This window comes from Semicossyphus pulcher, unplaced genomic scaffold, assembly GCF_022749685.1.
Source record: "Semicossyphus pulcher isolate SPU_LCO1_2020_fin unplaced genomic scaffold, fSemPul1.0.p SCAF_15, whole genome shotgun sequence".
NCBI lineage: Eukaryota > Metazoa > Chordata > Actinopteri > Labriformes > Labridae > Semicossyphus > Semicossyphus pulcher.
The window spans coordinates 11,842,105-11,854,832 of NW_027211659.1; the positions used below are offsets into that span (position 1 = coordinate 11,842,105).

The 12,728-nt window shown below is 42.3% G+C and overlaps 1 protein-coding gene across 1 annotated transcript in view; it reads right to left on the reverse strand.

The window, feature by feature from the left end:
- The window catches only part of uggt2 (UDP-glucose glycoprotein glucosyltransferase 2), a 44,969-nt gene that overhangs the window by 24,340 nt on the left and 7,901 nt on the right, over positions 1–12,728 (reverse strand). The window contains exons 10-21 of the mRNA XM_069662774.1: positions 12,506–12,566; positions 12,131–12,222; positions 11,818–11,968; positions 9,915–10,034; positions 9,560–9,645; positions 9,332–9,467; positions 8,914–9,045; positions 8,640–8,804; positions 7,731–7,854; positions 7,548–7,646; positions 6,601–6,695; positions 4,020–4,226 (exon numbers count right to left, since the gene is read on the reverse strand). Of these exons, the coding sequence (XP_069518875.1) occupies positions 4,020–4,226; positions 6,601–6,695; positions 7,548–7,646; positions 7,731–7,854; positions 8,640–8,804; positions 8,914–9,045; positions 9,332–9,467; positions 9,560–9,645; positions 9,915–10,034; positions 11,818–11,968; positions 12,131–12,222; positions 12,506–12,566 (1,468 nt within the window). The remainder of the gene's footprint in view (positions 1–4,019; positions 4,227–6,600; positions 6,696–7,547; positions 7,647–7,730; positions 7,855–8,639; positions 8,805–8,913; positions 9,046–9,331; positions 9,468–9,559; positions 9,646–9,914; positions 10,035–11,817; positions 11,969–12,130; positions 12,223–12,505; positions 12,567–12,728) is intronic.

The following is a 12,728-nucleotide window of genomic DNA, read 5'->3' on the forward strand; positions in this document are numbered from 1 at the left end:
TTAGATAAATTGATTGCATTGTTGGCTCACAGTACATCATACACTTCTCTGTGTGAGATCCAATAGACCAGCTCAAGGACCTTTCTCTCTTTACGGCTTGTCCAAAACAAAAGCTGAATGATGCATCGGCGTGAGGAATGATGAATGCGGGGCTAAAAGAAAATTATTCACAATATCATTGATGCCTCGCATCAGCACAATCACTGCGGCGTTCAAACATAAAATATATTTCAGCCAGAGGACGGAGCTATAAAAAATGCACATGTGTGAAAATGAGATTAATCAATTTGTAATTAATTTAACAAACTCTTAATTAAGCCTCTGCCATTTTTGTCTATAACAAATTAGGTGTGGGAGTGTGGATGGTTTGTGGAGTCAGGTTATTAGTTTCTCCAACATCTCTCCTCAGGAGAGCAGGTGAAATACCAATAATGTCAGCACATTCCAGTCAGCAAGTCTGTCTAGCAGCCAATAATAAACTCATATCCCTCGACTCTGTGTCTCAACTCACACAGCCACCCCTACCTATCTTTCCGTTGCTATTTCCAGCCCATTCTCTCCCCATTGTTAAAGGCCAGGATAATTGAAGGGCAGTTTGTTATGGTTGCTCCCAAATGTAACCTGTGCTCTGTGACTTATTCCTGATGGAGGAGATAGGAGCTCTCCTGTCAGCTGATTTGTTGATGAGTGCCTGTGGATTTTTTTCTTCTTATGTGTAATGCTGCGTGGGTGGATACTGCACACTATAGCATGGAGAACACTAGAACACACTGCTTACAGCAGCAGAGTGATGGTCAGGCTCGGCTGAACACAGGAGGCTCACGCAACCATGAACGGTGAGAGCAGGAGCTCGGCCATTCATCAGGTCACGGAGACCAGGTATCCACCAGCACCTTTTAGTTAAAGATTCAGCGTGTGTGAGCCCGCCTTGTGCTGGCCCCTGTGACAGATCAAGTGGAACTGACAGTGAGTAGGCTGCTCGCCTTGGCATCCACAGGCTGTGGAGCATCATGCGCGCTCTAAATGTATTCTGTTAGCTGGTGTTCAGGAGAGGAAGGAGAAGATGGGCTCATCAATCACCATTTTCCTCAACTGTGTGCTTAAATCAAGAAAGCAACAGCGAACAAATCTCTGCGAGTGGTTACATCCAATGTTTGTTTTCCTCTTTATGGCCGCTATGCTCATCATTTGTGCCCTAATACTTTCTAAATTACACCAAGGCTGAATAATGTTGCTCCTATTTCACAGAGATGCATTTCAGCGACACACTCAAGGGCATCAACTTTAAATCAAATAATACAACCAATTACTTATTCCAGCACTGCAACACCCATATATTGTTTAAGACTGGAGGATATGATGCTATATACAACAAATAAATACAAATTTATTTACCGATAGAACTTTTGCAAAACTGATTATTATTAGGTCCCTTAAAGGAGCAGTATGCCCCTGGATAAAGCCACTGTCAGTCAAAGCTGGTGTTCTCTGTAATCGATAGAAGCAATAATATTTGAAATTGGCATCACCCAGTCTACATTCCTACAACACCTAGCGTGCAATGCGCCCCTCCCTCTGAAAGGAACGGCCCAGCGAGAGACGCTGGAGTGAAATATTACTGTTTCCCAGTCAAGGACATTGATCGCTGCAGGCAACGGCTCAGAGTGGTACAGAATCCAAAATACGATGAGAATATACCGATGGATCGTCTAAAAAATCTTCAGGTCTGCAGTCTACATTTCAAACCTGACGATTTTGAATGAGACATGACAGCGGAGGCGGGCGGCCCAGATTGAGGAAGTGTAGTTTAGCGAGCTCCCTGGCCTCCGCCAGATGATGCTTTTTAGGTCTGGTGGAGGTTTTCCAGGGTCCACTGGAGAAGCGGATTGCGTCCTCCAAAGGCACAGAGAGAAATTGCACTTTTTTCTACCATAATGGCATTAGCTCGCCATAATAGCATGACAGGACTGAGGTTGAAAATCGTCAAACCGGCCCTTTAATATATCTGGTTGTATAAGTCCATGGCAGGCACGGTTGCAAATCAGTGCTTAGGACTTCTTTATGACTGTATTGGATTTATAGGTTTTTGCATCAGTGTGATGAAGTACCTCAGGTACTGTACTTCTGACGGTGGTCTGGAACAGACATTTCCATCAGGTTATTTTATGTCTACATAGGTAATAAATTACATTTCAACACATTTACCTAAACTATAATAAAATTCAATATCTACATAGAATATAACCATGACAAGACACCATTACATCCAACGTGATCTGATACGTTCAAATGATCCTTTTGTTTCTGTTTGCGTCCTTGTTTACTTCAGTGGACGTGGGTTTTCTGACGCACTCCTGTCATGTCACAAGAAACAAGAGATGGTATTTTTCACCACCTCCGCTCAGAGGCATTTACGTGTTTAACACAGCACATAGTAATTTTCAATTCTCTAGTCAGCCTCCACTACTGGCATCAGAGCATTTTTTTGTCTCCTGCTTAAGGCGTTGACACGATTCAGCAAATTGTGGTGGCTGGTGCAACAAATTAAAACTCCACATTTTCTACTTGTAATGATGATCATGTAAACTGTTCCTGTCAGCCAGGAGGCAGATCATGGCTGCTAGAAACCCAACATGGCATAAATGTGCCATCTTGGTTATGCTACTCACTAATTGCTTCACACATGTTAAAATAATTTATGGAGTAACAGAGCCGTATGTTCATGTTACGGAGCATACAGGAGAAAAGGTCTCAGTAACTCTGTGTGACGTTTTACCTTTTTCAAGTGTCTGTCGGAACATTTGGGCTTTAATGGGGAGCATTTCCCCTAAAAAGGACCAGACAGGAACTTTTACAAAATATCTAACAGTGAGATGAAGTATATCAATATTTTAATATACTTAAAATAGTATTTCCACACTCGCCTTTAAGAAAAATCTACATTTTTAATCTTTACTGTTGTACCAAAACAATACTTTTTACATTTTGGTAACCATAATGTACAATACCACCGTTACGCAGACGACCCCCAGCTATAAGTACCTTTGCATTCCACTAATCAGAGCAGTTTAATGAGCCTGGGCGCCCTCTCAGATGAGCTGATATGATTGAGACTGATGGGGTTTGCTGGTTGTATCCAGTCAGGCTTTAGCAGTCCGGGCTCCTAATCTCTTCTTTTTTAAAAAAAAGCTTTTATTTCTGTGTAAAAAAAACATTCAGTTTTTCCTTTTATTGTATTGTAATTTTGCATCTTATTATTTTAAATTGTAACGTATTTTAAAGCTCCTGTGAGGAGTTTTTTCGCTGGTTATGAAACAGACTGAAATTAATTCTGATGTCTCTATATGAGCTACAAAAGCAAGCCAGACCATCAGAGACAAGATTGATTATTTCTTTAGAGTTATTTTTAATGCCTGAAACCGCTGGTGGGGGGTAGGTGTTGGGCCAAGCAATTAACTGCACGCTGTGTTTGTTTATATTTTCCAGGGCAGAAATTTAAAGTGAGTGATACATATGATTTTTTTGTTAAAAACCACCACTTAAGCATGTACAGGACAAAATCTGCAAAGAGATAAGAGGTTTGTCCACAGGGGGCGCCAAAATCAACACAAACATAAAGTTCCTCACAGGAGCTTTAATCTGTTTGTAAAGCATTTTGTAACTTTGTTAAGAAAAGTGCGATATAAATAAAGGTTACTATATTATTATTTTACATTATACTTTAGCACAAAGCCCTCTTTGATTTTTTTAAGAGAAGCCAAGGTCCTGAAATATGAAGTAATTATTTAAGAATAAAAACAATAGAACCAGGAAGTAGGTCAGTATATAAGAAGTACTTCAGTTGAACCCAGTTGGACTGTGACTTTTAGGAAAGGTAAATTAGCACAAAATTTACATTAGATAACAATAATGACAATAAAATACATGCTCTCTAACCCAGAACACACACTTCTACTTTGATGTAATTGCAAAAAAACACAGAATCACAAAAGGGAGCGTGTTTCATAATCCTCTTTTACCTGCATCAGTAAATCCTTCATCTTGGTCCCTCGTTGGAGGAGCTGGCTGCTCTCCTCTTTCAGGAGTTTCTGCACAAACTCTGCTGCAGCCTTATTCTTCTGGGTGAGGAGAGAAGCCCAGATAGCCCTGTACAGCACAGTGTTATCTTCGCTGGGCTTTCCGCTGGGGTTATCTATCACCCCCACGCGCACTCCAGGGCTGGCCTTCTGCTCGCAGGCACACACAAACACAGCAGGGATATAATTCACAGGAATATCATTCATTCTCATATTTCCACAGATTGCAGGCGTCACTGGGGGAGAAAACTAGGAGGAGGGGGTGTTGATTGCTTAAAAGGTAAAAGTAAGGGCTTCTTCTGTTCTGATTATGCTGCAAGCCAGGAATGTTTTCTTATTGACAAACAAAATGGCTGCTTGCCGCCCTTCATTGATCTGTTTGAACAGTGATTATGATTATGCCCATTTTATAGAGGCATCATTATTCAGGATTTCTGTGAGAGCACAGTTTGTGCAGAAATTCATTTTAGAGTATGTTTACTTAGCTTTAGCTTGTAAGAACCTTTTCAGTTAAAAGGTGTCTTATTGTACTACATCTACTGTTTGTAAGTGAGGTATAGATTTACAGCTAACATGTTTTGTAGCTGTGGAGACACGAGCTGCAAGATTTGTGTCAAGACAGGGCAGTGTGAAAAATGTTATTGATTGATTTAACATCCATCTTTGCTCGGGATTTAAGTGATATATTCTCAACACTATATTAAACAATATATTGCACTTGTATTTGGACTCTCTAATAAATTCAACTGTGAGATTAGTTTTTGGAGCAATTTTTGCCTTTATTGATAGGACGGCCGAAGAGACAGGACGTTTGGGGGAAGAGAGAAGGGGATGACGTGCAGCAAAGGGCCGAGGGCGGGAGTCAAGCCGGCAGCAGCTGCGTTGTGGCCTATAGCCTCAGTATGTGGTCGGGCTGTCAATGAAAATTCAAAATTCTAAGTAGGAAAATTCTAAACACATAACCAAATTGTAATAAAAAAACAGATATTTGGTTATTAAAATTAATATTCGATGTGAAAAATAATCAGCACTAGCGCAGCTGTCTAATGTGTTCTTTTATGTCCTAGCGCATCCTTACGGAGCATCTTTGAATGCATCACAACGTTACTTCATACGTTAATAATGCTTTCACACCAAGTTTGTTTGATCCGATTAAAAACCAAATAGTTACAATGTTGCATTTTGCCTCAAGTTTGGTTTGTGTACACACTACAAAAACAAGAAAAAAAATCAGTTTTTTTAAATTTTAACTGACATTGTTCCACACGTCGATCAGTTTATTTTCTCTCTGAACAGTTTGACTACCTCCGTAAGCTTGTGCATTTCCACAAGCATTTGTGAAATTGTTTGGACAGCCCGTATTTCTATTACAACTCTCACCTTGTCGCTTCCCCACGTCTGTCCTCTACACCTTGCTGCCTGTCTCTGCAAGTGTAAGCACCCGTTAACGACCCGTAAACGAACCGCACCAAGGGTAAAAATGCTACAGTTACAAAAGCTGGTGTGAACCCACCCTAGTTTAGCTGAAACGAGCTAGACAACAACCGTGTGGCATGTGGTAATGATGGCAGAGAACTCAAATCCCAGCCTGGTCCAGGAGAAGGCCCCCCAGCATTACAGACAGGTATAGGTATGTTGATCTTTATAAAAGACACGTTTATGTTTAAATAAATATACCTGTCACAGCACGGCTCGCTCTGAGCGCTGAATGTCTGTTCTTTCTTAACCTAATTATTTTAGTTCTTTATTTTGCAAGGTGTAGGAAGCCTATGTTAATCTTTTAAAAGGCATGTTTGTGTTTGAAAAAATAAGTTTAAGTTTGGTCTTGCATTGTATCGGTATGACCTATTGTGTCCATATTGCGCAAAAATAGCTATTTATATAGTCCGAACCTGTGTGATATTTTAGAAGGATTAACCATCATTTGTTATTTTTGGTCAATTTTGACAGCACTAGTAACTAGTACGCCCCCATAATATATGTTTTCAACATTATTAATCAACAACAAAAAAAAGACATATCACTTGGTATATCATTAACTAATTTCGGGTTTAAAGCAGTGGTTCTCAACTGGTGGGTCGGGACCTAAAAGTGGGTCGAGGAGCTGTTTTCAGTGGGTCACGGATGTGTGCTTGAAAAAAAAAAAAGGTTGTTGCAAAAAGTGCTGTGCTTTTATTTTGAAGGACATGGGTTTCCTATGACATGCATGCAGTAGAAGTGTAGTATATTCACACTCCATGTATCCACTGATTTAGTAATCCCAGCTACAGTCACATTTACATTCTTGAAATTTGTTGAGTCCCACAGGGCTGTTAGGCTGTTAATTGAATGAATTGTAGAGTGACCATGTTCTTCTTATGCAAGCTGCACAGATTTTAATTAAATAAATTTGACTGGTTAAAAAATGTGGGTCGCAATTGGTCACTAAGGAGGTGGTGGTGGGTCCTGAGGCGAGACCAGTTGAGAAACACTGGTTTAATGAATGTTGGGAGTTATAACAAACACATGAGTAGATGATACTCACCACATGTTTCAGAGCATTCAGCAAAAGTTTTCTTCCTGACACCGTCTCAAAATCACCCGCTATCCACACGGTCACAGCACTCATCCCGTCTCCGTCTGCGGTAAAAGGGCAAAAACTCTTAATACACAGGGTGCATATATCACATGGCATTTCAGTTTCGGCATCATGTTCAAACTCGTTCTGACCAGTCTGCCCTGCTGTCCGCTGCAGTTTCCTGGCATTTGTACAATAAAGTGATGCATAATGGAAGTACCACTGGAGGGCAAATGTATTTTAAGATTTTTTTTTTTATGTCAATGTCAACCTTACTGCTTACGTGGCATTTAGCAAGAGTTGCTAATCCTATAAAAGGTTAGCTCATGCTCATACAGCGACAATCACCACAGTGAGAGGATGAGATGATGAGGTACAGTCGATACAGTGAATGTTCAGTTTGTGTGGGAGAGGTGAGAGAGACATCTGGCAGATAGCTCGGTATATTAGTGGAAAATTGTGCCACCTGTCATAGTTATACTCCCCCTAGTCAGTCAGTCAATCAGTCAGTCAGAAAAGCAGGCAGCCATCCGGTCAGCTAGTCCACAGAGGAAGGATGGCAATCATCCCCCTCCGCCTGGGCGAGACGGCTACACTCCAGGCCTGTGCGGCGAAACGCAGCTCTGACGACTGTTGGCTAAAAGCCAGTCGGCAGACCCAGCAATTATGTTTCAGGAGGCGCAGCCTGTCTGCTTTAACAAACGTCAATTTCCCACTTTCAGAGATCTGTAAAGCTGCATAGGATTCATTTTTGTTTGGATAGTGTTAATCTTACAAATTGTCATCAAGAAAGTAGGTCTGGAATGGTTGTTCCACTTCAGACGACGGCATGCAGTCGCTTGAGGAAGTGGTTGATATTGTTGTTTCTTTGCATCTGAAATTGTTGCTCATTAAGAAGCAGAGTGACGTCTTACCACTATTTGTAAAGTATTTCATTCTCTTTGTCATCAAAGCCGTTTTGTCTCTGGAGTCCAAGTATGAAAACATAGTTGTGTCCTCCCAATCGTCAACAACTGCAAGGCAAGAAAGAGAAGGTTAGAAGGAAGAACACACAATGAATCGGTGATGAAAGGTTTAAGATGCGAAGCACAGGTCACCCGGGTTGGCGGTGAAGTCGAGGTACTGTCGGTCAGTGCTTAGAATAAGAGGGTTCATTCTGGGAACCACGTTCGCCTGCTCCATGAGGTAGTCCACCACGTCTGAGCCCTCAGTCAACTGACCCTGCAGACAGATCCAAAAAGACAAGGAAATACTGGATTGTGTGTAATTCTTAAAGGGCCAGTTTGCCAATTTTCAACCTCAGTCCTGTCATGCTTTTATAAGGAGCTAATGCCATTATGGGAGAAAGAAATGCAATTTGGCTCTGTGCCTTTGGAGGACGCTATCCGCTCCTCCATTGGACCCTGGAAAACCTCAGCCAGAGTATGTAAAACGTGTCATCTGGCGGAGGCCAGGGAGCTTGCTAAACTACACTTCCTCAATCCAGGACGCCCGCCTCTGATGTTATGTCTCTTTCAATATCATCAGGTTTGAAATGTTCAATATCTTCAGGTTTGAAATTATCATATTCTCATCATATTATGGATTCTGTCCCGCTCTGAGCCATTGCCTGCAGAGAAAACGGTGGTATTTCACTCCAGCGTCTCTCCCTTTCAGAGGGAGGGGTGCAATGCACGCTGGGTGTTGTAGGAATTTAGAAATTTAATTTTTTTTAATTAAACAGCTTGTGGCTGAAAAGTTTGTACAACTTTCTCCACTGCTATGGCGGCAATTTCAAATCATATTGCTTCTATCGGTTACAGAGAACACCAGCTATGACTGACAGTGGCTTTATCCAGAGGCGAACTGCCCCTTTAACAGCCAACAAGCAGTGTAGTATTATGGAGGGCAAGGGCGGAATACTGATGTATGAATGAACTGCCTTTGGTGTTTTTTATTTTCAATTTTCTCATATATTGTCAATCTAAAGCTTTTACTCTGAGCAGAAAAAAGCTGGGTATGCGTACCATAAAGACAGCTCTCTGGAAGGTGGTGGTGGTGTCCATTATGCGCTGCAGGATGATCGTTTCCAGCTCATCCGGGTCCATTTCATCCGGACTCAGAGGAACTCCATTGAATAAAGCCAGAGGCAGAGCACCCAGGCCGCTCTTTTTGTAGAAAAGGGCGCCATCCTGGAGCACACAAAACATGCAATGAGGCCGTGCATGCTTCTACTTTATTGATGTTGAAGTATTTTCAATAACCAGAAAGAAACAAGACAGAACTGTTTTATTTACTTACGCTTCTTTTGTCATCATAATCAGATTCTACACCTAGAATCCTTCCAGCACTAGCTTTAGGGAATTTGTTCTTCAGGTAAGCGGAGATTGTTTCAACAGACAGCGGCTCCCCGACGTCTACTTTGTTGTACAACTGCAGGAGAGAGGCAAGTCGAATCAGATTTGACCATCACTGTCTTCAGATCCCTGCGACTGTCAATAAATTCCGACTCTGTTTGAAAAAGCTGATAGCAGAGGTGAAATCCCTCTGAGTCATCTTGTCCAATAATGTCTAAGACCATGGGATAACATGAGGCGCAATAACACGACTGACTTCTGAGGCACGGAGACATGAGCTGGCAAGGAGCGTGCTTTAGTTATTCTTTAAGAAGTGAATGCTAACAACAACAGAGAGTTTTATATTTGTGTGACATACTTACTGAGAACATGGACATGAGAGCCTGGGATAAATCGTACTCTTCTGCAATGTAGTTCAGAAGCCGGTGAAATCCAACCCCTGCATCTGAGAGGCCGTCAATCTCATCTTTGGTGTTGACAACAAACACGAATCCAATTCTATCAAAAGGGAGCAAAAACGAGTGAAATGAGAATCACTAACTGGTGAAGATTATAAACAGCAATGGAGGTGTGAGATTAACGGCACCAACCTCAAGGGGATCTTGTGCTTGTAGAAAAGCTCTGCTAGTTTCACCAGCTCAACACTTTCTTCCCGTACTGGATCGAGGAACAGAACCTAACAACGAAGGAATCATCGTCAAATCTGGATTATAATACGTCTACAAATACTCTTTTTTTAGGCATTCAACATGCAGTTCTCTTTTCTAAATGTGTCTGACTGTGCTTAGGTATTTAATCGGAGTCTAGCAGAGAAGAGTCAGGAGAGTGTGAAAAGAGTCTCACAGGGTCAGTTCGGTCAAAATTGAACTGAAATCAAGACTCTTCTCAATTTCATTTCCTTCATCAGCACTGTCACTCAGCATTTCCGGCCTTCAGGTGACTCACCAGGTTGAAGAAATTGCAGCGGATCTGCCGGATGACTCCAGGAAAGGTGGCCCTAAGGAGCTCTTGGACACCTGTTGGCCAGCTGCGATACGCTGGGTCATTCTCTATGTCGTTGACCCACTGTAGACGAAAAGTGCAGAACAAATAGAAAGCTTGTGTGAAAATGATGATATGCATGAGTTAAGCCTTATCCACCTCCACTGGCTCCCTTGTCAAGTCCCGCATCACATATAAAATCCTCCTCCTTACCTACAAGTCTCTCCATACCCTCGACCCCCAGTACCTAAAGGACCTCCTCTATCCCTATCCCCCATCCCGGAGTCTGCGTTCCTCAGACACAGGCCTGCTCTCCATCCCTCACTCTCACCTCCAAACTGTTGGGGACCTTCAGTGTTGCGACCCCCACCCTCTGGAACTCTGCAGAGACCCGCAACGCCGCCTCCCCGTACAACACCCTCAAAACCCATCTATTCAGTCCTTTGGACTATAATTCACCACCTTCCCCTGTTTTCAGTGCTAGTTTTATTTATCTCTTTCTGCCTTATTTGTTTGCTTGTTTTGTTCTGTTGTCTGTTCATTATTTACTCTGTAAAGCGGCCTTGGGTCCCATGAAAGGCGCTATATCAGTCTAAGTTATTATTATTATTATTATTAAGCAACTGAACAGCAAGTATTTCATTCAAGGACAGTTCTGTAGTTTGAAGGCATTTCCTTTTGGGCCTTTGTGCCTTTAACGTATAGGACAGTGGATAGAGTAGAAATAAGGGATAAGAGAGTGGAGATGACCTGCAGCAAAGGGCCGAGGGTCGGAGTCCAACACTGCTGCTGCTTCGAGGAATGTGACTAATAGCCTTAACTTTACCTGAGGGTTAGGGTTTTGTTTTCTCGTCAACTATTGGTTTTCGTTTTCGTCAACTATTGGGAGAACTTGAGACAGCAAGTTGCAATACATGGCTCACTCTGATATCAAACGTGTCAGTGGGGCCTATTTCTTTTTGCTTTTGTTGAACATCACCATTCTGCATCTGCGAACCCCACCTCTTACCTCCCCCACTACTCCAAATGCCAAACATCCATTCACAAATGTTTCCAGCATCATTGGATTTCTAGGTGTGACAGCTTTTCAAACACCAGCTCCACCCTGTCCTTGCTTATCATGTGATTAACAAGAGCCCCTAAACATTGCTCCGTGCCCTGAAATATTAGGGTTAAGTATTTAACTTAAAAGTGCTTTGACAAGAGTTTCCTGCCTGCTCAATAAACAGGTAATTACATGCATGTTGCACAAGCGTTCTGTGGACAGAAATACGTTGGATGGGATGCACAACAAGTAAAACGTATAACATGTAACACTGGCTATAAAGCTTTACAATGTACCATCAGAGAAAGCTATTAGACCCGGCTTTTTGTGATAGATGACCAGAATCATAGCTGCAAAACGATCCAACATTGCTGGCCAATCTGGCACTAACAGTAGTCTTTACAAGCAAATTACAAGCCTCCCCACAGAGCAAACGTTTGCCTCGCTGGCATGTTGTCATTATGTCTTACACTCTCTCTCTCTCTCTCTCTCCCTCCCTCTCCCTCACACATACTGTGCACACGTCTCTAGAAAGGGGAGATACAAGCTGAAATGACAGGTTGAATGTGGAAAGGGAATTTAGGGCATTTTTAGAGTATCTACAAAATTAAATGACCAGAGGGGCCAAAATTAAAATCTACAAGTTTTTAACTTGATTGCTTTTCCTGGCTAGCGTCCCAATTAATGAGTGAAGTTTCTGGCAGGCTTGAGACTCTTGCAATAGTCTGATTACTGATCCACTATTTCACACACTGGTGCGAGTACACAAACATCAAGAACCACCTGCGGTGGTGAAGAGTAACGCTTTAAGACAGGGCTCACCATTATAGCTGGATGTCTGATATCTAAGGCGTAGCTGTCATCCACAGCGTTCACAGGTAACCTCAGCAGCTTGCCCTGATGGTCCCCTTTAATGCCAAGGTTATGGAGCCCCTCTAAGACCCTGGCCTCCCCTCTGAGGATGTCCAAAATACTGTAAATACAGAAAATCACAGGTTAGCTTTGTGTGGATGTGGTTTTTGCGGTGCAACAAACTGTGATATTTTTGCAGCAGGATCTGTGTACAAATAAGTAGGTCTGTGGCTTCCTGGGGAGAGCATGGGCAGACCACAGCTCCCTCCTGCTGGGTTCCTACCTGAAAGGGTTGTGTGTGTCCAGATCAATGTGCAGTCCGTTGATGAAGAGCTCCCCGTCTCCCGGATGAACCCCGATGGTCTCACTGAGGCGCTGAAAGAATTAGCTGAACATGTTAGTCTATTGTTAAAGCCCCAAAATGAGTAATTCTACCTTTGATGTCTGAACAGAAGGAAAAGATGTGCAAGTAGAAGAGATAAAGTGCACAGAGACGAGGAGGAAAGTCGGAACAACATGTCACATTTAATCTCTTTATAGAATTTATTTCAGATGCAGATTAGAAACTCATTCTCTAAAATAAAACTCGTGGTTTGGGATGTTATCAGAGAAAAACTTCCTGCACGATCATGCCGGAAGGCTGCTTATGATATCGCACCTTTTGGTTTTCCTCAATTTCTTTTCTCATTTCCTGCTTTACGGCCACTCTTGTCAGTGATCTGTGGGAACAGTAAAACATGTACAGTCACCATCAGCTTTTACCACGTCCCCAGCCGGCAGTAAAATGCCAGTTTTAATCTTCAAAAACCTGTGGGCCCTCAAGATGGTGCTTTTTCAGTCAATTCCCTGTAAACATCAGACTCTTACTCAGCACTTTTTGA